Consider the following 23446-nt stretch of genomic DNA (forward strand, 5'->3'; position numbering starts at 1 on the left):
GGCTGACACATCAGAGTTTTGATATCCGAGGGATTGTGGGCAGAGAGCTATGTAGTGACCCCGCTCCCACCCCACCCCCGGCAATTTATTCCACGGATGATTGCAAGGTTGCAGGAATTAGGTCTATGGATATAATGCCCGCATGCATGGAGTCTCTCTCTCTCTCTCTCTCTCTCTCTCTCTCTCTCTCTCTCTCTCTCTCTCACACACACACACACACACACACACACACACACACACACACACACACACACACACACACAGAGTCAGGATTTACCATCCAAGGTAATAATCCCAAGCACTGCAGTGGGATTAAGACCAGGGCCCAGTAATTCTGGCTACAGATAGTTTCCTCCCTACTCATCCAAGCGGAAGGGTATTTGGATGGGGTGTGCGTTAGGAACAAGGCACATTCGCGCCTGTTCCATTAAGGGGAAGCATCTCAACGCGTCTGTAGTGAATTATCCTTTACAAAATAAAGTACAAATGTTCCCCCTTCTTAAAATCCATCCATCAATCAGGCCCTACTGTCTCCGATGAATTGGCTGTGGCGCATAACTGATTGGGGTAATTTTGTTAAGTTTCCTAACGAGGAGGAGCGAGCCTGTCCCATTTGGAAGCTGGTGTAAAGCCGTCCTACCAGTGATCTTCTCTGTTTGGGAAAAAAAGTTCTGTTGGAGTTTTTGTTTCGGTGCAACGGTCCGATGGTGTGTGTGTGAGGGACTAATTCTGTGTGGGAGAGAGACACAATCATTGCACTCGTAGTGTGTGTGTGTGTGGGGGGGGGCTGCGTGTAGTTTTACCCGGCTTTGGATCAAAAGAGTCTAGCTTTACGCGCTGGCCATTTCATCCCAACAGACATCCTGAGCCCAGGGGCGAGTCTGTAAACAGATCTGCTGATTAGATCTGCTCCCGGGAAACGCAATGTCAATTTCACTTGGCCACGCGGGACCGTCACACGGACAAGACTCAACTCACAGCAAAAACTGGCCCCGGGAGAAGCCAGGATCTGAAAACCCTTCTCTAGAGATGCGGAGATCCCAGCCGCTGGGAGGTGACAGCTGGTTTCCAAAGAGGATCCAGGGTGAAACCTTCGAGTGCGGAGATCCCCAGCTCGACACGGCCACGTTAATAACACGCGCTCCGTGGGCAAACACGTCCAGTCCCATTACAATGACCCCCCTAACGGAGATCGCTGTCAATGAGCAGGCGCTGGGGTAGGTAGGAGGCAGATGGCCCGGGCCCTCTGCAGAGGCGCTTCGGAAAATGCCACCCGGGCGGGAGGCCTGGGCCCCTTTCCTGGCTCATGAGAAAGTCGGTGATTGTTGAGCTTGGCCAGCGAGCAGGTAGGGAGCGGCCTAGGGACAGAATGGCTTTAACAACGCCCAGGGAACCGCTGGCGGACGCCTCTGGCTAGCTAGCGAGGTTAGCCCGCTGGAGCTGCCTTTGTATGAGCTCAGAGAAGCAGCCTCGACCCAAACAGGGATATGGACCGATCGTTTTTAACTCCTTACACACATGCGTTTAGTTGCCAAAAGTCGCCTTCCGAACTCTCTCCCCCACCTCCCCGTGCGTCTGCACAAATCGCACTCAAGCGATCCCCACAGGCAGCACAAGCCCAGGGGGGTTTAGCAGCGTCCCCCTTCTTTGGGTTATTCGCAAAGGTTGGCACATATGACTGATTTACTCAAATCAAGGGAGCATCGGTTTGGGAACATCTTCCTTTATCCAGGCGGGTGAAATCTTTCCATTGCCCCGCACTCCGCAGGGTCCCAGCTGGAAGTACCGGGGTAATGGGAGTGTGTAAATAATCGCATTCATAGTTTAGTTACAGAAGGAAAAGGCGTAAACGTAAATAGTGAGTGCCCGAGACAAACCTTTTACACATAATATAAAATCGTGTATTTATATTTATACAAACGACACGCGATATTACGTATAGCCTCTGTAAATCCTCTTTCCTGCTGCATTATGTATGTAGATTGTCAAGAACAAATCTATCTCCTGTGTAAGTCTTCTGCCTAATATTTTATTATGAATTTAGATTTCGATAAATAGCACAGGGTGTGTGTATATATATATCCTTTGTAAATCCTCTGTGGACTATTTTGTTCTGTATTTCGATTTTTACAAACAACAAGAAGATTTCTATATGAAAATCTAACTGCCGAATACAGTATTGGAGAGCGGGTGTGCACAGGGACAGCGATCCAGGCATGAGATCGCTCAGTTTTACCTATTTCTGCCCCCTCCGCTCCTCAGACTTTGGGAAAAGAAAGGAGCATCCCCACCCCCTTCTCCACCAGCCATTGCAACTCCAGCGCCGTTTAAACTTTTACCTTCTTTGTCTGGGCACGAGGTGCTTTGCACAATGGCAGCGAAATACCTGCGGCTGTTCCACGTGGTGGCGGAAAGGCACGCGTGGCCGTTAGCCTCTCCCGGGGCCGGGTGGGAGGAACGAGAAATACACCAGAGGGGGGTGCGGGGGTCTGTGGATGTTTAGAGAAAACGTGAGCCAGTCATCGCACACAGAAAGGGTCGGCAGTTGCAGACTGACTCCTTTGCGCTTTAGCTGGGGTGACCTGACTTTATAAGGCTCTGGCTAGCCTGGGTTTTTTGGGCTTGCGAAGAAACTCCTTTTCTCCCCTCTCTCTCTCTCTCTCTCTCTCTCTTCGCTGACTGTCATTCACTCAGCCGCTCTCAGGATCCAGCCAATGGAGACCCAGGGCCTACAAGCAGCAGGCCTTTTGCTAACATGATTGATGCCCTCGCAGCCAAGCCGGAGTCCAGACGCGCGCTCGCACTCCCCCATTCTCTTCCCATCTCCGCTCTCGCTTTTTTCCAGCCCTTCTTTCCCCACTTCCAGCCTCCTCGGAGGCTTTGGGGAGAAGCGAAGCGAACCGGAGCGGCGCGCGGTGTAAATCCCGTCCCTGAGCCGGCTCTGGCCTGGAGCAGGGTGGGGGGGACCCACCTTTTTTGTTGTTCAGGGGGATTAGGAGCGGCAGCATGGATCACATAGGGGCTCATCACCTCCACCAGAACCACGCCGAGCCCATCAGCTTTGGAATCGACCAGATCCTCAACAACCCGGACCAAAGCAGCTGCATGATCTCCGGCTCCCGGCTGCAAGACTCCTCCGACTACGGCTTGAGCTGCATCGTCAGCAGCGCGTACAACAGCATGACGGGCAGCTACGGGGCGAACGGCGGCTCGGCCGGGGCTTACCCGGGAGCCTGCAGCATGGCTTCCCTGCCCGGCTCCTACAACGTCAACATGGGGGTGGCCATGAACGGGAACAGCCTGAGCTCGGCGGGGGGCGTGATCCGGGTGCCAGCGCACAGGCCGCTGGCTGGCGGGGCGCACCAGCCCCTCTCCACTGGGATGCCCACCGTGCCCTCGGCGAACCCCATGAACAACCTTACGGGACTCACTTTCCCCTGGATGGAGAGCAACAGGCGATACACGAAAGACAGGTTCACAGGTGAGTCCCGCCCTGGCTCCCAGCGCGCTGCAGCCCGGCTCGCCGGCCTCTCTGCCCTCGCCTGTCGGGGTCCCAAGCACCTCTCTGCCTGGCCCACATGGGGGGCGACAGCAGGTTCCCTCCCCGCCGCCCTGGCCTCCCCTCGCTGCCCTTTGCATTGGCCTGGGGCGCCTGCCGCTGCCTGATCCATCAATTCCGGGGTGGTTACCAAGCCCCCGGCCCCGCTCTACAGGTTCTGAGCAATGGGCACAGAGAGGCGAAGCCCTACATAGAATTAGTCCCGGGCCAGCCCCTGGGCAGACAGTAATGAGGCCGATGAGGAAAGAAAGTCCAGTGTCGAAGGATGCCCCACAATCCGTGATCCCGGGGGTGAATCCGCCTGGATGGGATTATTTATTAATGACCAGTGGGTTGGGACGATTCACCAAGTGCATTTTGGCTCCTGGGTGCGAAGATAGCCAAGGGGGAGCGGGCTGTGTAAATGAATCGCTCAGCAGTACAGATACGATCGGACTAAGAAAGCAATTAGGCTTTAATAATAACAATAAATGAACCATGGATGCGACATTTAATTCCTTTAAACTCGCCCCTAAAATAGTTGCAAAAGTTTTTTCAGGCTCTGATTTCCAGGGGGGTTTAGCTCGGAAAAGCATCGATGTTTTTTGATCCGTAACTTCGCCTGGAGGGAGAAAGCTACGTGCGGATTATTTGGAAATGGAGGGTTTAATGGAGGCAGATTGTTGCGGGAAGGACAGTTCCTGTGTCGGCTCTAAGCACAGGCGGGCACCGAGAGGGAACCGAAGTTCCCTCGTTCAATTATGTCGAGGCTCCAAAAGGGATTTCACGTGTCTCTGATTTTGAACAAGTTTTTGTCCTGGTTTTTCTTCAGTGAAGATTACGGGTCAATGTAAATGTCCTCGGCCGACCTGTGTTTGTGCAGTTCCCGAGCGAGGCTAGTGCATCCTATACTAATGAACAGACAAGGCGGCTTCCCCCGGCAGGGCCGAGCAATGGATTTAAGGGCCGCTCGTTCGCTTCATTTTCGGATTCAGTTTTTTACCCCCAGCCCAGACCCAAAGCGGTGTCTAGTGGGCGGCGGGAGGACTGTTCGGGTGGGAACTGGGAAACGAACCCCCCACCAAACTGAGTGTGTTGAAACGGCAGAGAAATTGTAAAATGGGAAAACTCCGTCCTCTTTAAAACGGCTCCTAGTTAATTTATACTTCCCAGTGTGATCAACCGGAGCGATTATTTTTAAATCGAATTTTGAGCTGATATCAATTTACTTATATAATTAAAAATACAAACGAACGAAGTCTTTATCTGCCTCCCAGGGGGAATAAGGCTCAATTTAATCATTGTTTCGAGAGCGCTTGGAGATCCTCGGATGAAAGGCGTCCTTAGAATTGCAGAATATTTTACCTTTATTACTATTCCACGGGCCAAACTCTCCTGGCCACAAGTGGAATTTTTTTCCTGAGTGGGAACCGGGGAATATAATAAACTTGGAGAATTAGGCTGGTTAAAGACAGATGAATGTACCTAGAAATGTCAGTGTAGAAACACTGTACGAAAGGGCTTCCCAGAGACAAAGTCCCTCCCGTAGTATTATGAGTTATTATTACTGCTGAGTATTAAACTTGATGCGTTTAAAGACGGGGAATGTCTAACTGTTAGAAACGGGACGGATCATTCCCTGTGGGATGCACTGTACCTTGTGCACTGGAATAGCTCTGCCATGTGCTCTGAACCCATGTCGCAGATCTGAGTAGTAATGGGGGGGGGGCGTAAATGCATGATGGATCCAAATTAGGCAACTATGGCAAAAGGCCGTTTTGCCTTAAATTTACAGCAAATGTTCCCCTCTCCTCCGAGTTTCATCCGCTGTGCGGAAGGAAGGTGCCGTTTAGCTCCAGGACCGACTAGCTGCTCTAAAAGATTTAGGGGCCTATATTTTCCCATTACCTCCCAGCCTGATTGCATTTGAGTCGGAACAGGGAGCGGGACGCACGTTTTCTGCGCTGTCTCGCAAAGGGACTGTCCCAGCGGGAGCTTAGTTCTAATGGCGAGCGAGAGGGGTGCAAGGCGCTGCCGATGAGCAGACGGAGATGCATGTAGACAGAAGACATTTTAGATCTCTCGAATAACAGTCTGTTTCTATCTTCTCTATTGAATGGGCGGGACCCCTGTACTTCACTTCAGTGCTGCAGGCCTGAAGATGTCCTTCCGCAACTAATGCAAACAGCTACGATTTAATAAACAGCAACGCTAATTCCAGGAGCCGTTTCTGCATTTACTAGCCTCCCATCGAAACGATTTCGATCCACTTCAGCGATTCCCGGCTGAATAGAGCGAGAAGGGGGCGGGGAGTAAACACGCGTCCTTGTTCCGCGGGAGTTGGTGCAGGAGCGGAGTGTAAACTTCATTTTACATCAGGCCGCGGTCGGATATTCAGGTTTAAAGAGAATATTCTGTGCGGACGGTCAGTCCTAATCCAGGGGAAATAGATGATCAGTTATGGCAGATACTTTATTAATTGGATTAAACAGCGCGACCAAAAGGATTTCTGAAAGCAAAACAAACAAAAAAACCAGACCAAAAAAATCTCACCTTCATCTATACACCACGGACTAAAGCAAATCTGAATTGTGGCAATCTGTCAATATCAGAGAGCTGATTCATTCACAAAGTATCCCCCCTCCCCCAGCTTTCTTAGCCCAGCAGCCCGTGTTTGTATTGCTAATGCCATTAATCGGATGTGTCACATTCAGAGCAATCCAGGAACTTTCTCGCGGGGGGGGGGTAGTTTTCCTCTTTACACGAGGGCCTATTTTCGCGGTTTGATGTGGGGAAAGAGCAGCTTGCTGCCAATGACAAAAACGCGTTAAAAGAACCCCCTCCCCCAAATCTCAGTATAGCAGTCGGAGCGCCGACCCGGCTCCTGGGAAGTCAAGGGATGAGGCTGGGCCTTTCCTGCTCTGTTTGGGCTCTTCCAGCAGCACCAGGCATCTCCCCACTGCGCATTGCTAACATCGGCCGCTCCTGGTTCTTGCTCCCTCGCCCGCCCTGCCCCAGAGGGAGAGCCGGGCGGGCCGCGGCGGAAGGGTGGTGTTGGTAGGGTTCTGGGCTGAGGGATGTTGGTGTCTGAGAAGGCCCTGGCAGAGAGGGGGGGTTTATTGCTGGGGAAGGTTAGGCCTGGGGAGGGGGTGCTTTGCAGCATGCTGTTAGCAGCTATAGCTCAGGGCAGCATGGGCCCTGGTAGCCCCCCCCCCGCACCCCAGGCCAGGCTCTGCCCACTAGCCTCACCTCCTCTCTCTGTGTCTGTCTCTGCTATGGCTTGTGGACCCCTCCTGATATTTTGCTGCTTGCTTCTTTGCCCCCCACCCCCACCCCCACCCCCACCCCTCGCCCCGTCTCCCACCCCAGTGGCCCTCTCACCCTTCACTGTAACACGCCGTATAGGTCACCCCTACCAGAACCGGACGCCGCCCAAGAAGAAGAAACCCAGGACATCTTTCACCCGGCTGCAGATCTGCGAGCTGGAGAAGCGGTTCCACCGACAGAAGTACCTGGCCTCTGCCGAGCGGGCAGCCCTGGCCAAGGCCCTCAAGATGACAGATGCCCAGGTGAAAACCTGGTTCCAGAACAGGCGGACAAAATGGAGGTGAGAAGCGAATCCCTTCTCGGGTGGGGGGGGGCGCTTTGTCTGGTGGGGTGTATTTGGTCCGGTGTGTGATTGTGTCTATTGTCTTTGCACGTTGTCTGGGCTTTGCTTCCTTTATGACCTGCCTCTCTGTGCTTTGTCTCGCGTGCGTTGTGTTATTGCGCGTCGGTGTGGTTAGTACTGCGCAGGCACAACTCGGGGCTATCCCCCGGGTGTTGATCTGTGTGTGTGACAGAGGTTTGCCCCCTCTGTGGGGAGTGGGGTTGTGTCTCTCCTCGCAGGCCGCTGCTGTTAAAATGGTTTCAGAATCGGAGCTTTTGTCCAGTTGGAAGAAACAGCCAGGCCGTATGAATGTGAAAATAATCAGAGCCTGCGGTTTCGGGCACCGGGACCGGCTGCTTTGCACCGGGGACACAGCTGTGTTCAGCAAAGCCGGGTGCTTAGCCCGAGAGAGGGGGAGTTTTGTGGTGGGTTAAAACGAGCGCTGATGGGAGGGGGGCACACACCCGGAGGTGCCCATTCACACCCCACAGCAGGAGAGAGGTGTCTACCCTCGGGGGAACTGGTCAGCGTTGATCACTCCGGATCAGTGACCTGGCCACGTGCGGTAGCAGAAGTGAAGTGGAGTGGAGATGCAGGACACAGAACAGGCATTGCGTGCGGAGAAACTTGGTTCAGGACGCTTTCAGGGGGTAGCTGCGTTAGTCTGTATCAGCAAAAACAACGAGGAGACCTTGTGGCACCTTACAGACTAATACATTTGTTTAGGCATAAGCTTAAATGTGTTCGTCTCTAAGGTGCCACAAGGACTCCTTGTTGATTTTGGTTCAGGAAGGTGTGTCAGACACCAGTTTTTCTCTCTCTCTCTTTGTGGGGGATCCTTTTGGTTTAGTGCCTTAAAAAGTACATATGGTATTAAATGCAGGAGGCGGGTGTCCCCAAACACCGGCAGTTCTGTCCATCGGACCTGTGAGAAAAATACGCCCCCTTCATATATATATTCATGGCCTAGCAACAATCAATGAAACTGTTTGGGAGTGGATTTCTGATGGACTCTCTCTACTCCCCCCAGAGCTGAGGCAATTTATACCAGCTAATGAGCTTCCCCCGAGTCCTTCTCAGGGTAACAGTTCTCTTCCAACTGTCTTAAAACTGGCCTGGTAGTTTTATATAGGGAACAGTAATAATGGAAAACCATTTCCAGAGGAGAAAAATGATGTTTCATTAAAAAAAAAAGAGGCTACTCAACGGGGAGGCAATTTTTACCGTGAATAGGCATCTTTGGGGTGTATTTTGGGGAGCTGTAAACACTTTGGAGGAGAAGGACCTGTACAAACTCTAGCATGTCATTGACTCTATGGCCTTTGAGGGTGTTTGTTGTATTTTATTTTTTCTGTTATGACTATTTGTACTGATCGAAAAGCGCCTGTGTGGACCTACATGGCTCTGTAATTGTAAATGTAGCGTTTTGTGAATTAATTCGGCTCGGGTAAAGGAGCACAAGAAGACAACCTCTTTTCCTGGGCCATGAGGCAATAGAACAGAATTGTCTCCCGTCAGGGACTCTGCAAAGAGAGGGAATGTTGCCATAAGCCGTTCCCCACGTATCAGGAGGGTATGAATCGAGCTATTCATTTTCCCACCAGCAGCCAGAACATTCAGATTAGTAATACGGGATTGTGGATTTCAGTACCGTGCCCTAAGAAGACAGCAAGATGATCTGACGTTTATTTGAAAAGTCCCAGGAGTCCTGAAAGTGCCGGGGAAATGAACTGGGGTAGATCTGAAAGTCTTTGAAGGGCCTAGGTACGCTAAAAGCGAGGGGGTTTAAACTTTGAACAAATCCCATTGGGGTTTTGTACTTACACAAAGGCCATTTAAGAAATAAAACCCGCCTCGTTTTCTTTACTTCCCCTTCAGCGTACGGTGCCAGCCAAGAAAGGGTGTGACAATAACCATTGTTACAAAGGAAGTTTTTATATATCATGGTTTGAAATCTCTAATGTGGAGTTCTGAGTCGTTATTGACTTGATTTTTAAAGGGCTCGGAGGTTATATCCTCCAGTCCTCCGCAGAACAAAACACACCGTCTGCCTGGGTTTTTTAAAATCGTCTTGTATACATTGGACAAAGCTATTTATAATCCACACTAGATCAGCTCTCATCTAGAATAGGTTGGTCTCAATTTGCTTTTAAAAATCGTTCATGCACAGTAGCGCTACGCGGTTACAAATCCATTTCCCCTTCCTTGCTAAACGTCAGATTTCTGCTAGCGTTAATGGGGAAAATATCCCAGACAGATAGATGTGAGTTTTCGGGGAAAAACAGACAAATATAGGAGATTATATATAATGTTTAGCTCGAGAATTGTACACAACCGCGTTTGCTAGGATGTGCCAAAAGGAATTGAAAGACGGATGTTTCAATACATACACGAGGTTTAATAAAGATCATTGAGTCTGAAATAACTCTTCCCGGGCTCCGAGCTCAATGAGTCTAAAGTCATTTATTGTTTATTGTCCAGCCCAGGAGTTAGGACTGAAATGGTGGATGATGGAAAGCTTTCACTCTCCCTCACACAACCACGCCGCTGGAGAGTGGGATATTCAGTGCAGAACTGCTAGGGGATCGTTTTTGCGGCCCCAGAAGGGAAACAGGAAAGAAGTGAATTACAAAAAAGTTAAATTCAGACTAACATTCTCTGAGCGTGTGAAGCAAACACAATATATAGAAAACCCGAGTCCCTAGCGCGCCACCGCTCTGGCTCAACGGCAAATCTACACGTTCTGCTATTTCCTAGGAGTGGGATCCGAACGGGGACAATCGCCGGAGGTTTAGGTACCCGGACACTTGTTGCATACACAATGTAGCCGCCTGAATAATTCTTAACTGTAACCCCACAACCTCCTGCTGGGGACCGCAAAGCGAAGTGCGAAGTCAGGGCCAGTCTGGGGTCTGCCCGCGCGGGGAAGGGGCTGCAGGGGAATGAGATCGATGCTTGGTCCGGAGGAAGTTTCCACAGGGCAGCAGCGGTGCGATTTGCCAGAGTGTCACGGAACAGGGAACAAACCAGTGTCACCGAGTCCTGGTCGCTCACGTTCAGCCCTGAGCCATTGCAATCAACAGGGAAAGCGCTGGGCGAGCAGAAGGGGAGCGGAGCGGGGCCATACAGTGATACAGGGTCCGAGCCTTAAATCCTCGCACCGATAAAAACCCCTTTATGATCGCGCCCGTGTCCTTTACTACGTTGGGCGCAGATCCTGCTCTCCCTGAAAATCCCCCATCGGAGCAGGATAGGGCAGGGCCCTGGCTAGACACTTCATTCGTGCTGGGGGAAGATCGTCCATAATTCACATATTTGCAGTGAAGACAACGGGCTGTATTAAATGATTGTTACTAATATGTTGCCCTTCCGTTGCAATATTTAAATAAATTGCCTGGATCCTGGTGTTTTTACACCGTGCAGTATTTATTTCTCCTTGGGTTTGAAAAATGATTTTTTTTCGTTTTTGCTGCGAACTGTGTTAACTGAGAATAATGTCCCAGTGTGAAATTAATAATCGGTTACCACTAATTATAAAGGAGACCGCGCTCCATTTCTCGATGAAGTCAAAACAATATTAAATATGCATCAAGAGTAAATTTGCTGCGGAAGGAAAACTCGTACATTATTTATGCAATTCTTTCCTTGCCGCTTATTCAGAAAATAATTGGCTGCGTAGGTTGAATTTTGCCCTGTTTTAACACGGCGCATATCGGTGGTGGTGGTGGTTTTGAAGTCGCAGAAGAAGGTTGCAGGGCTGTCTCCATGAAGCTATGACCTGACAGTTGTCAAGAAATTAGTGCCAGCCAAACTTATTTTACACCGCGTCTTTAATAAAACCCGGGCCTCAGAACGGCTTTTGCCGAATGAAATCACACATCGGCTCAGCTACATAATAAACAATGCGAGGTGAATTAAGCAGCCTGGGTCAGGGAGGAAATTGAGGAGAGCAGATAGAAATGTATATTTCATGCTCTTTGTAGATGTGAAATATACATGCAGTGACTCTCGTCAATAACATTCCACTGTATTTGCGCTGAGACTCTGCTTGGTGTCCTTCAACTTTCCACAGCCGGCAGGACTCCAGTTTCCCACAGATAACCTGCAGCTTATTTTTTTTCCAGCTCTAATGGGTTATGAACTGAAACCTTTCAGGAGATCAAGAGCAAAAGAAAACCCAAATAAACAGTGGTTTCATTATAAATTGATTTTTAAAACAATCATTACAAAGTGTGAAGGATCAGTACAGAGCCAGGAAAATGACAGATAAGGCCATAAATCTGGTGATTACCACTAGAGAAGCAGAGAAATAGCAGAGAGGGAAGGAATTTTTGTTGGCTGATTTTTGACACAGGGTGGATAGGCAGACGAAATGCTTCTGCTTTTCATACCAGGACACCTCCTAAAGGGAGCTATTCTGTACCTCATATGGCAAAAACAAAGGCCTAATATGCTAGAAAAACTTGAGTTGGGTGGTGCATATTTTCCTGGGGCCTTTGATTCATTCATATATATCGTGCTTTCCACACTGGATACTCCAAAGCGGGCAACAGTGCCATGGAACCCAGCTGCACAATGGGGTGAGAGCTAGTCCTGGTTTCCATTTGAATCAGTGAACTTCCATCTGTCCTGCTTGATTTTCTATGGCTGGCTAGCCCCGGGGGGAACATACTGAAAAGGAACCGGAAAGACAGTGAGTTGAGCCCATCTACAGACACTGTAACCTGAGAACCACAGTAGGTCACATGGTTTCCAGGAGCGATCAGACCAACCCTGGTGTTCCACTTTCTGCAGTGTGTACAACTGGAGGGATGGAACAGAACTTTCTGCATGGTTCTATCCCGAGAGCCTCACCTACTGAAGTCAATGGGGTTTTGCCTGAGAAAGGAGCTCAGGTTTTGGCCAAAGTTATTTCAAGAGGCCTATCTGGGCACCCAGGAAAGGGGCTGTGTGTGTGTGTGTGTGTGTGTGTGTGTGTGTGTGTGTGTGTGTGTGTGTGTGTGTGCTGGAGGGAGTGCTGTGCTAAAGGGGCTGTGTGTGTGTGTGTGTGTGTGTGTGTGTGTGTGTGTGTGTGTGTGTGTGTGTGTGTGTGTGTGTGTGTGTGTGCTGGAGGGAGTGCTGTGCTAAAAGGGATCTCCCCGGAGACCAAAGGAATTGGTCACTTCCCTCAAAGCTGTTGCCAGTGGAGCTCGGACATTGGGCGAGTGAAGGAAGTCTGCCTTTCCTTGGGACCTCTCGGGAATAATTTCCCAGTCATTTGCAGTAGGCTGAGCACAGTCCTGGAGAACTGGGAGCAATCTTGCATTGGCCAGTGGGACGGGGTGGAGGGAGGGAGAGATTTAACTTAGTTAGGTCTCTTCCACCTTGGTCTTCTCTGCTGCTTTGGACAATTCATAGCTTCCTTGATCAGAACATGTCCTGCACCCATGGCCACAAAGGAAGCTTTGGATTTTGCTTGGTACTTTCCCTTTCCTTAAGGAAGGTAATGGAAAGACAGTGTTCTCCAGTGGCTAGTGCCCTGGGCTGAGACTCAGGAGACATGCATACTATTCCCTGCTTTGTGGCCTTCCATGATTCTCTCACTGTGTGTCTCTACAGCGCCTGGCACAGTGAGGCCTTGAACACAGCAGGGCAGTTTTACTATGATATAAGTCATTCATGATTATTGTTTTCTCCCAGGAGACAAACTGCAGAGGAGAGGGAGGCCGAGAGACAGCAAGCCAACCGTATCCTTATGCAGCTCCAGCAGGAGGCCTTCCAGAAAAGCATCAATCAGCCCCTCCAGGCAGACCCCATCTGTGTCCACAACTCTTCCCTCTTCGCCCTCCAGAACCTCCAGCCTTGGTCCGATGACTCATCCAAGATCACCAGTGTCACCTCCGTCGCCTCTGCTTGTGAATAGAGTCCACGACCCAGTCCCCCCCCACACACACTGCGTTACGAGCCACCCAAGCTCCAGCACAGAGCGAAGCATCCTTCTTCCCAACAGGAAACTACCCGCACACACTGTCACCCAAGAGCCCCACACTTCCAATGTGCTGAGTCAGCAAATATCCTCTTGGCAGGAAGAAGGGGAGGGGGAAAAAAAGAGAGACGCGTCCAATCACCTGCGGGATTATTCAGATAAAAGCAGCATTTCCCTTTTTGTCTTTTGAAAGTCTCCATTACCGGACAATGAACAATGAAAAGCTCCCGTAATTATTCCCAGAAAATAAAAAATATGTTAGCTCCATGTCATCCTTTCAGAATCCATGAAGGAAATCTTCCCTGGATTCTGTCTGCAGCCACTGCAGGCCTTCGGTTTCTTCGTATGAATTTTTTAGCCTGGGCATTTAAAATTAAATAGTTCTCCCTTCCTTGGAATGGAGCTTTGACATTTCTTTAACACCTCCCCCCCCCTCGCCTCTGCCTGGGTCATTGGTGCAAAAGACGTGCACAGACTGGATTCAACAATTGGACAACACAGCTCAGCTTTATTCTTTTGCCTGGTGATTTCCACTTGCAGAGGAAGTGAATTCCTTGGATTTCACCTAGGAATGTCTCTTCTTCCTTTTAATTATTATATTTTTCCAGTGTGGGAATAAGAGACGAAACTGACAGACCTTTGAAGATAGTAAACACCATATTGCAAATAATTGTATGAAGATTCCAAACTGTTTCCCTGGATACCACAGACTCTGCATTGATCAACTTATATTTTAATAACCCTCAAGACATCTGTGGCATTCTGCAGAGACAATGCAGTTTCATTCAGTGGATTATTTTGGTATTATTTACAAATGTTGTTCAATATTTTCTTTTCCTTTTTTTGCTCTAGAAGTCAACTTATTTGGGGAAAATCTTTCACTTTCAACTGTTTAACTCCTTTCTTTAATTGTATTGAGGGAAGGAGACATGCTTAAGTCAAGCACTTCTTATAGCAAACTCCAGGAATATATATGTATAGATATATATACACAGTATATATTTTTCAGTTACTTATAATCTAAAACAGCACTGCCAATTTAAGCGGCTGGTACAAACAATCAATCAAAAATATTTTCAGCGAGATTTTTTAAAGGCATTTGTTTGTTTGTTTTAAGTTATGCACTTCTAAGGTGTTTCATGTGTATTCATTTTATAAAGTGCTTGTGTAATTTATGTGGATACAAAAGAATTAAAAAAAAGAGTCCAGGATACTGGACAAATCAGCTAAGGCTCTGCTCTTGTTTTTGTACTGAGTTCCAAGAGGGAATATTACACCAGGCGTCGCATGGGAACTGCCTTCAAAATTAAGGTTGAGGTATAAATGGAATTAACATCTCCTTTCCATTTATGTAGAGTCTTCCTGGCTTCAGCACCTAGGGGGTATGTCATACGTTTTACCCCAAATCCTGCAAACATTTTTAGGTATAAAACCAGCAAAACACTTAGCAGTTTCTTAACTTTAAGCACTTCTTTGGGACTGCTTATGTGCTTAAACTAAGCAGATGCTAAGGATTTTAGTCTGGGGAAGAGAAGACCGAGAGGGGACATAACAGTTTTCAAGTACATAAAAGATTGTTACAAGGAGGAAGGAGAAAAAATGTTCTTCTTAACCACTGAGAATAGGACAAGAAGCAATGGGCTTAAATTGCAGCAAGGTTGGACATTAGGAAAAACTTCCTAACTGTCCGGGTAGTTAAGCACTGGAATAAATTGCCCAGGGAGGTTGTGGAATCTCCATCATTGGGGATTTTTAAGAGCAGGTTGGGCAAACACCTGTCAGGGATGGTCTAGATAATACTTAGTCCTGACACAAGTGCAGGGACTGGACTAGATGACCTCTCGAGGTCCTTTCCAGTCCTATGATTCTATGACTTTGCTGAATTGGAATGGGATGACTTGTATGCTTAAAATTAAGCTCGTCTTTAAGTGCTTTGGCCATTCTATAGATATTAGGGCTTGTTTATAGGGAGAAGTTGACCGGAATCCTTATAGTGCAATTGCTCCCTGTTTGAGAATCCTATTCCTCATGTAGACAAACCCTTGGCCAAAGCAAACTGAAGTCACTGGAAAAAATTCTCTCTGATTTCTGTGGGCTTTGGACTAGGCCATTAGGGCTTATGCTACCTGGAGATGTTGCACTGACTTCATAATGGAGCTTATTTCTGCTCACAAGCATTACTGGCTCAGAGATGTTTGCAGGATCAGGCCCTTAAAAGGCCAGCTTCCAAATTCAGCGAGAGCCTGAGCCGAAGCCTAGTGACAGTAACGGAGAGACTGTCATTGGCTGCAGTGAGGTTTGTGTCAAGCTCTCAGTGCAGAAAGCATGTAAGAAAAGAGCCCGAGTCTTCCGTGATTTTAGAAAGCTGTAAACATCATGTCAGTGCAAGTTACAGCAGGGCAAAGCAAAGAAGATTTTTTAATTTTTTTTTACTAATTACGGCAGAGTTGAGCCCAAAATTCATGGCACTCAAGGTTTTTTGATCCTTAAATCAGACGCGTATGCACACAGAAGCACAAACAGAGAGAAGTAAGTACAAAGAAAACTGATTTTTTTGCAGATCTGTTTATATCCTACACAACTGTTCACAAACAGCAGCCAGAATAAAATCGTTTGCATTTCCCCAGACACGTGCCAAAGATTTTTTGTAACTTTGAATTCCTTTCTCTACTCTAAGTGCCTGTTTAAGTGTGGGGAGCTAGAGAGGAAGAGGCGAGAATACGATCTTTGATTACTTAATATTAGCAATAGGGCTAAGATGTGGTTTTGTTTTCAAGTGTCCTTCCAGGGCAAGGCACTGACCAATCAGAATGAGCACAGTGCTCACTATTAATATGATGAATATTTTGCTGTTTAGTATTATGACATATCAATTCTTTACAATTTCATACCCAAACAGCTATTTTAGAATTGCAAAGTGACTCATTTTATACTTCAAAATATTTCCCAAGAAAGCTACACACCCAAATGTGTGTTTGCTTATGTGTGTGCATTTAGCAATATTTTATTTTAGAAATGAGAAAATCCTTTACTTTGGTAGCAATCTTTCTGGTTAGAAGAATATAAGCTCAGTATGAAATGAGACTAGCAGTAAAATCAAATACAGAAAACCATCTTACCATTCCTCTGTTTCTGAAAGATCATTTCTGGAAGGGTCTTCTGTTAAACCATTTTTCTTATTCTTCTTATTAAAATGAGTTTAGCTGCAAAATGGTTTTGATGGCAGCATACAGGCTTCAAATTATTAAAGCAATGTGTACCTAAACATTAAAAAAATTGCCTGAAATGTGATGGAATTAAAATGATAAGGAATGACATGAAATAATGAGATATAATTATATCTATTTTGTATACTGACATTACCTCAGATTTAGCCAGGGGCTATTATATAATGCTGAAAGCTGATTTGATTTTTCATATTGTACCTATTTGGGCTCAGGAATAAAATCACCCTAGGACACATGGAAAGTTGTTTTTCACTTCCATTTACCTTAAATCCCTGCAAGTCCCAGGTGCGAAACCTCTCAGAGTTCAAAATGGATTTCCATTGTTTGTCTGCCAGTAGCTAGGACAAACAAACTAAGGTGCAACAAGCATTGGCAGAAGGGGAAAAAATCCAAACAAATCGAGCATGAAATATGCAGCTGGATTTGTGTGCAGTGACGCAAGATCTTATAGATTCATAGACTCTAGGACTAGAAGGGACCTTGAGAGATCATCGAGTCCAGTCCCCTGCCCTCATGGCAGGATCAAGGTCAATTGCACCTTAGATCTCACACCAAAGACAATGCTCGTAGCCAATCCACTAGTAAACTATATACAGATTTATTAACTAGGAAAAGGAAATGAGAGAATTCTTTACAAGGTTAAAACAGGTGAACATACACATGCAAATGAGTTTCAGTCTCAAGTTTCAAAAAGAAATAGAAGCTTCTATAATAAGATCAAGATGACTTTTTGGGCTAACCCAGGCTGAGCACTGTGGATCTCTTCCTCATGCTTAGCAAACATTGCCTCTTAGGGTATGTCTACCCTACCTGCCGAATTGACAGGCAGCGATCGATCCGGCCAGGGTTGATTTGTCGCGTCTAGTCTAGACGCGATAAATCGACCCCCAAGCGCTCTCACCTTGACTCCTGTACTCCACCGCCACGAGAGGTGCAGATGGAATTGATGGGGGAGTGGCAGCAGTTGACTCACCGCAGTGAAGACACAGGGGTGAGTAGGTCCAAGTACGTTGACTTCAGCTACGTTATTCATGTAGCTGAAGTTGTGTAACTTAGATAGATCCCCCTCCAGTGTAGACCAGGCCATAGAGTCCAAGCAGCACAGAGATACAGTTCTTTCTAGTTAGGGGTTTTTATCTGCCTCCTTCCTTGTGCTCTGAGCTGCAAATTCAGCTGATGGGAGGAATCCACATGAATGACTCAACTTCGCAGATGGGGAGGGAGAGCAAAACAATCATCTTTTGTCCTCTTTAATGTCTCTCAATAGTCTGTCTAGTGTTGATGGACCGTCCCTATGGGGCAGGACGTAACACCTTCGGCTGGAGATCAGCACTTCACACTAGTTAATGTCTCTCTCCTGTCTGGTGATTTGCAGAGTCACAGAGCCTCACAATTCAATCACTCAAATATTACTTTACAATAAGGGATACAGATGCTATGCCTGAGATTAATGCCAGCAGCCACTCACAAGCAGCCCATAAAGTCTAAAGACATTCTTATAATGCTAATACCTGTTTCAACAATACTAACAGACAGATGAGCCAGACTGCTTCCAGCTCGGTGTTTGTCAGTGGTCCATTGAAACATGGTGATGGTAGAGTGGCCTGGCAGCGTCACAGTGTAGATATTAAATATCTGCACAGTTCTGAAAAAGAGAAAGCCTGGCTGATGCTGTCTGCGTTTGTCTTGACTTTTAGCCCAATTCAGCTCGGTAATTAATACATGCCTAACTTTGGGCTTGATGCCTCAAGGAGGGGGTGGGGGGACACTCTGGAGTTATGCATGTGCGTAGTCCCATTGACTTCCCTGGTACCACTCTGGTATTTCAGATTAAGCAGATACTTAGGTACTTTGCTGGCTCCAGGCCAGAGTCCTCCACCCCGGGCAGGACTGAGCCTTGGCGCCCAGGAGTTTTTTTGTTCTTAAAGTCAGGCACTTGCTCAAGTACCTTGCTGAAGTGATGCCTGGTTGGCTAAACTTAATCCCTGCTATGTCCTGGGCTGATAGATTGGGCCTTAGCAGTATTAGTACAGCTATTAATAAATCCATTGGAGGGTAAACCCCAGGGAAGGAGAAGAACTATTTCAGCTAAAGAACAATATTGGCACAAGAGCAAATGAGCTCAACCGGGCATGAATGCATCTAGCTGGAACTGAGAAGAAAGGTTCTAACCATCAGAGGGGGGTAGGTTCTTGAACAAGTCTCCCAGTAAGAGCAGTACAGGGCAAACAACCTAACTGGTTTTAAGGTGGATCTCGATGCATTTATAAAGGGTTGCGTGTGATAGCAGGGAACTGGACTGGATGACCCACCAGGTACCGCTCCTGTCCTATGGCCCTATATATGGTAGCACCTACAAGGTCACCTGTACCTCTTATTTCTCCCAGGAAGGGACTGACCGTCATAGGTGTTCTCTCATATGGCTTCTATTTGATTACTGTTACTCACACAGGCTGTGCCTGCACACAACAATGCATGGGAGTAGTTCTATTGAACTCAATGGGGCTATTATTTATTTGCATTTTGGTGGCATCTAGAGGGTACTGGTGCCCTGTCATGTTCGGGGCAGCACATGCTCAAAACAAAAGTACAGTGCCTGCCCCAAAGAGTCTAATACTTAAGGTCACTATTCAGCAAGATTTCAGTGGGAGCACTTATGTTCGTACCGTCAGGCCCATGCTTAAGTCCCTGGTTGAGTCAGTGCCTAATTATGTACTGAGGCTGGTACAAAATTTTCCGTGAAAAGATTTTCTCAATGAAGAATGGTGTGTTGACAAAATAAAAGTTGTAGCAAAAAAAAGAAAGAAAGAAATTGGGTTTAATTGAAAACCAGTAACCCTGATCATTTTTGGCTTCCCATCCACCCCCCCAAAACATTTCTTTTCCGTCTAAAAATGAACATTTTCAGCCAACCCTCCAAATGTGTTGAAGAAAATGACAAAAATGTCCATTTTCACTGAAATTTTTCATGGTGGGAAAATAAAAGGTTTCCTGGCTTACTTTCTTGTACAAAAACAACCAGGAGTCCAGATAAAAGGTGGGTTTTTTAATCCACGAAAGCTTATTCCCAAATAAATCTAGGTTTCAGAGCAGCAGCCGTGTTAGTCTGTATCTGCAAAAAGAACAGGAGTACTTGTGGCACTTGTTAGTCTCTAAGGTGTCGCAAGTACTCCTGTTCTTTTTCCAAATGAATCCGTTAGTCTTTAAGATGCCACCAGACTGCTTGTTGTTTTTGTGGACACAGACTAACATGGCTGCCCCTCGGATACTTTCTTCTACAAAGCCCCTCAAGTGCATATATGTTTGCGGGCTGGGCTATAGAATGGAACTCTTTTTGTGGACATGGAAACTGCTAAAGAGTTGAAAAAATATTTTCCATGTGCTTCATTTTGTGCAAAAATAATCTGTCCAATGCAACCTGAAACTCAGGGTCCGTTACTGAGCTTTCAGCCTCTTTTGAGTAAACAATTAAATGATCAGAAACAAATGGAGTGGCTCTGTCTGGCAACCTTTAAATAGTTTTGGATTTTTCAGCTGTGGTAGGTAAGACTTGAGACATCTTGCTTTCCCAGTTCCTTCAAGGAATGTATCAATCCTTTGTCACTGGAATAGGTTGTGGTTGTCCGTCTGTCTGTCTCTAATAGCCAGCTGCCTATTAAAAATAACAAATCAAGGATTCACAGAAGGAAAAAATCAATATTTGTCTTTTGAAACTAGAGGGGGGAAATTAACGCAAAGGGACTGCCCTCATGAACCATCAAAACATAGGAAGAGGCAAAATTTGCTAACGATTCTGTGATTTCTTCATGCTGAGACATTAGAAAATCATTTCATTGTCAAATATCGCTGCTTGTGGCTCATTTTTAATGCGTGTTTTGACTTAGTTACACGTTTCATTTAACAGATGGACTAAACTTCCCCGCTGGCTTCCAGAAAACAGAGCAGCCTGTGGAATAGTAGCACCCAGGGTTTGTTCTAAAACCCACGGAGCAGGGGGTCTTGGAACCTGGGGCTGCACTCCACAGGCTTCAGAGCCCGAGCTCCAGCCCACACCAGGACATCTACACTGCTGCTTATAACACCAGAGCGTGAGCTCAAGTCTGTAGACCTGGGATCTGAGACTTGCTACCATGGGTTTTTAAATGCCCTGTGGACATAGGCCTTAAGTGAGATTGGAGCCCCATTGTGCTAGATGCTGTACAAATACATAAGAAGCTTACAGTCTAAGTAGGCAAAGTGTAGGAAGGGAAACTGAGGCATAGGAAGGGGAAGTGACTTACCGAAGGTCACGCAGCAGGCCAGTGGCAGAACCCAGGTCTCTCGACTCCCAATCCTGTGCTGTAGCCATATAAAGCACTTGCTTTATTTTTTTATGGGGCTAGAGTCTGACTTCAGTTAGACTGGAGTAACTCCACTGATTTCAACAGAGTTCCTTCAGACTCACACCCAGGTACCTGAGATCAGAATCTAACCCATAATATCTTCTCTCTCCCCGGCCTTGTCCATTTTCAGACTACTGGAAATTGACCCATTGTCCTTGCACTAACTGTAGAGTGCGCCCCCCTCCCCAACCCAGGCTGTTCCACTGCTGGGAAGCAGTGACTTCTAGGAGCCCAGAGGAATGGTGGGGGAAGAAGTCACATTCCCGCCATGCTTAGGAAACTCCCATCACTTGGAGCTGGAGTACTATTTCTAGCAATGGAAAGCAAATGCTTGCTCAGATAGAGAGGTTTCCAACATTGAAAAGCAGTGATGAGGTGCTGAAAGGAGCTGGTAGAGGGTGTTTTGTCAGTATCTCTGCAGAACAAGAGACTGAGACCACCAGCTCCCAGAGGTCATCACTGGACAATCATGCACTCATCACCACCTGGGAAAGATGGCTGCGTGCAGCACATGGGGATGATCTTCAAGCAGTTAAAGCAATGCTTTTGGGTCTGGGCCGTGGTCAGTGGTGAGCATGAGTTGTTCTTGAGGCTGGAGATGACAAGCAGTGGCTGCATAACTTCAAGGTGAAGGAGGAGATGTTGTGGAGGGTGCCCCTGAGGTTATCAGGCCACACAAGGAGGCTGAGAGGTCTCCTGTCTCAGAACTGGTGGCTGCCCCATGGAAGCTGGCTGGGCCGGATAGTCACCAGTTTGGGGCTGGGAAGCTCACAGTGCCTGCTGTCATGGTGGAGGTGTTCTTTCAGGAGCTACGGTCTTCTGGCTATGACCTCAAACTCAGGAGAGCTGTCCTCAATTCTTGGCTCTGCCACAGACTTTCTGGGTAGCCTTGGGCAAGTCACTTAATCGCTCGGTGCCTCAGTTTCCAATCTGTAAAATGGGGCTAATAATCCTTCCTTTCTGCCACCTTTTGTCTGTGTTGTCTATGTACATTATAAGCTCTTTGGGGCAGTGAGCTTCTCTTCCTAAGTGTTTGGACAGCACCTTGCACAGTGGGACCCTGACTCACCCTGGATACACCTTTCCTAGCCACATGCCTGGGAAGAGGTGAAAGGCCTGGCGGAAAGCTATGAGGGAGCTCAGGAGAAAAGAGCCATCCTAAACAACTATTGCCTGATGCCAGTGTGTTGAGTGGATGGGGGAGGAGTCAGAGTTGCAGTCAGTTTTTCGGGTGCCTTTAATCTCCAGGAAATGACTGCTGGGAATGTCTGTCCTCGGTTTGCATCATCCCTCTCATTCCCAATCGCTGCCCGCGTCCTTTCCTTGGCCTCTTGGGCATTGCTCATTTCAGCCCCAAAGTTACTTACATCCTCTGCAAAATTTGCACCCCCCCCTCACTTTTATCACAGAAAATTATGTACAGCAGAAATAAGGAAGCATGAAACTGACCTGGCCGAAGGAGTGGTTTTCAGGAAATGGAGGAATCTCACAACTTTTTAAGTTTCTGAAATGAATAATTTTTTGTGGATCTCTTTGTCACACATTGGGGCCTAGGCAGGTTCAGAAGTTTGCTTAGGATGGTGCACAGTTCTCTCCCATTATCTGTGTTTTAGCTAAAAATGCACAAGGGGCATTTTCCATTTATGACAAAGGTATGTGGGCCCAGAACCTCAAAGGTATCCAGGTGCCTAACTCCCACTGGCCTAAACAACTTTGAGGATCAGGGCCCTGGGAATCTTTCATCTGTGACCTACATATTTCCCCCCACATTCTATGTTTCTTATTTAAAAGAATGCAGAGTCTCATGTAAATAGGCTGGATGCATGTACACCATACCCCCACCTCCTCAGCTAGTGTGAGTCACCCTGGCTCCATCAACCACAGTGGTGCCACACGGATTGACGCTTGTAAAATGATGTAACCTATCTCTTAAATCAACTTCTGTACCACATGACTGGAGGATAGCTAATGGGATGCTGATTTTTAAAAAAGGCTCCAGAGGTGATCCTGGCGATTACAGGCCAGTAAACCTAACTTCAGTAGCAGACAAATTGTTTAAAACTACAGTAAAGAACAGAATTATCAGACACACAGATGAACACAATTTGTTGGGGAAGGATCAATACTGCGTTTGTCAAGGAAAATTGTGTCTCATTGATCTATTAGAATTCTTTGAGAGGGTCACAGATGTGGACAAAGGTGATCCAGTGGATATAGTGTACCTGGACATTCAGAAAGCCTTTGACAAGGTCCTCATCAAAGGCTGTTAAGCAAACTAAGCAGTCTAGACAAGATAGAAGGTTCTCTCATGGATCAGTACCTGGTTAAAAGACAGGAAACAAAGGGTAGGAATAAACGGTCAAATTTCAGAATAAAGAGAGTAGTGAATAGTGGGGTCCCCCAGGGATCTGTATTGGGACCTGTACTGTTTAACATATTCATAAATGACCTGAAAAAAGAGGTAAACAGGTGGCAATGTATGTGGATGATACAAAATTATTCAAGACAGTTAAGTCCAAAGCAGATTGCAAAGAGTTACAAAGGGTTCATACAAAACTGGGTGACTGGGCAACAAAATGGCAGGTGAAATTCAATGCTGATAAATGCAAAGTAATACACATTGGGGAACATAATCCCAACTACATATACAAAATGAGGGGGCCTAACGTAGCTGTTACCACTCAA

At 47.1% G+C, this 23446-nt stretch overlaps 1 protein-coding gene across 1 annotated transcript; it reads left to right on the forward strand.

Moving 5' to 3' along the window:
• Positions 1–2771: 2771 nt before the first annotated feature.
• Positions 2772–14328, forward strand: TLX1 (T cell leukemia homeobox 1). Its single transcript, XM_050958210.1, has 3 exons — positions 2772–3481; positions 6944–7145; positions 12867–14328. The coding sequence occupies exons 1-3, from the start codon at positions 3007–3009 to the stop codon at positions 13087–13089; spliced, it is 900 nt and encodes a 299-aa protein (XP_050814167.1). The 5' UTR covers positions 2772–3006; the 3' UTR covers positions 13090–14328.
• Positions 14329–23446: the final 9118 nt, after the last annotated feature.

Source organism: Gopherus flavomarginatus, chromosome 6 (genome assembly GCF_025201925.1).
Source record: "Gopherus flavomarginatus isolate rGopFla2 chromosome 6, rGopFla2.mat.asm, whole genome shotgun sequence".
NCBI lineage: Eukaryota > Metazoa > Chordata > Testudines > Testudinidae > Gopherus > Gopherus flavomarginatus.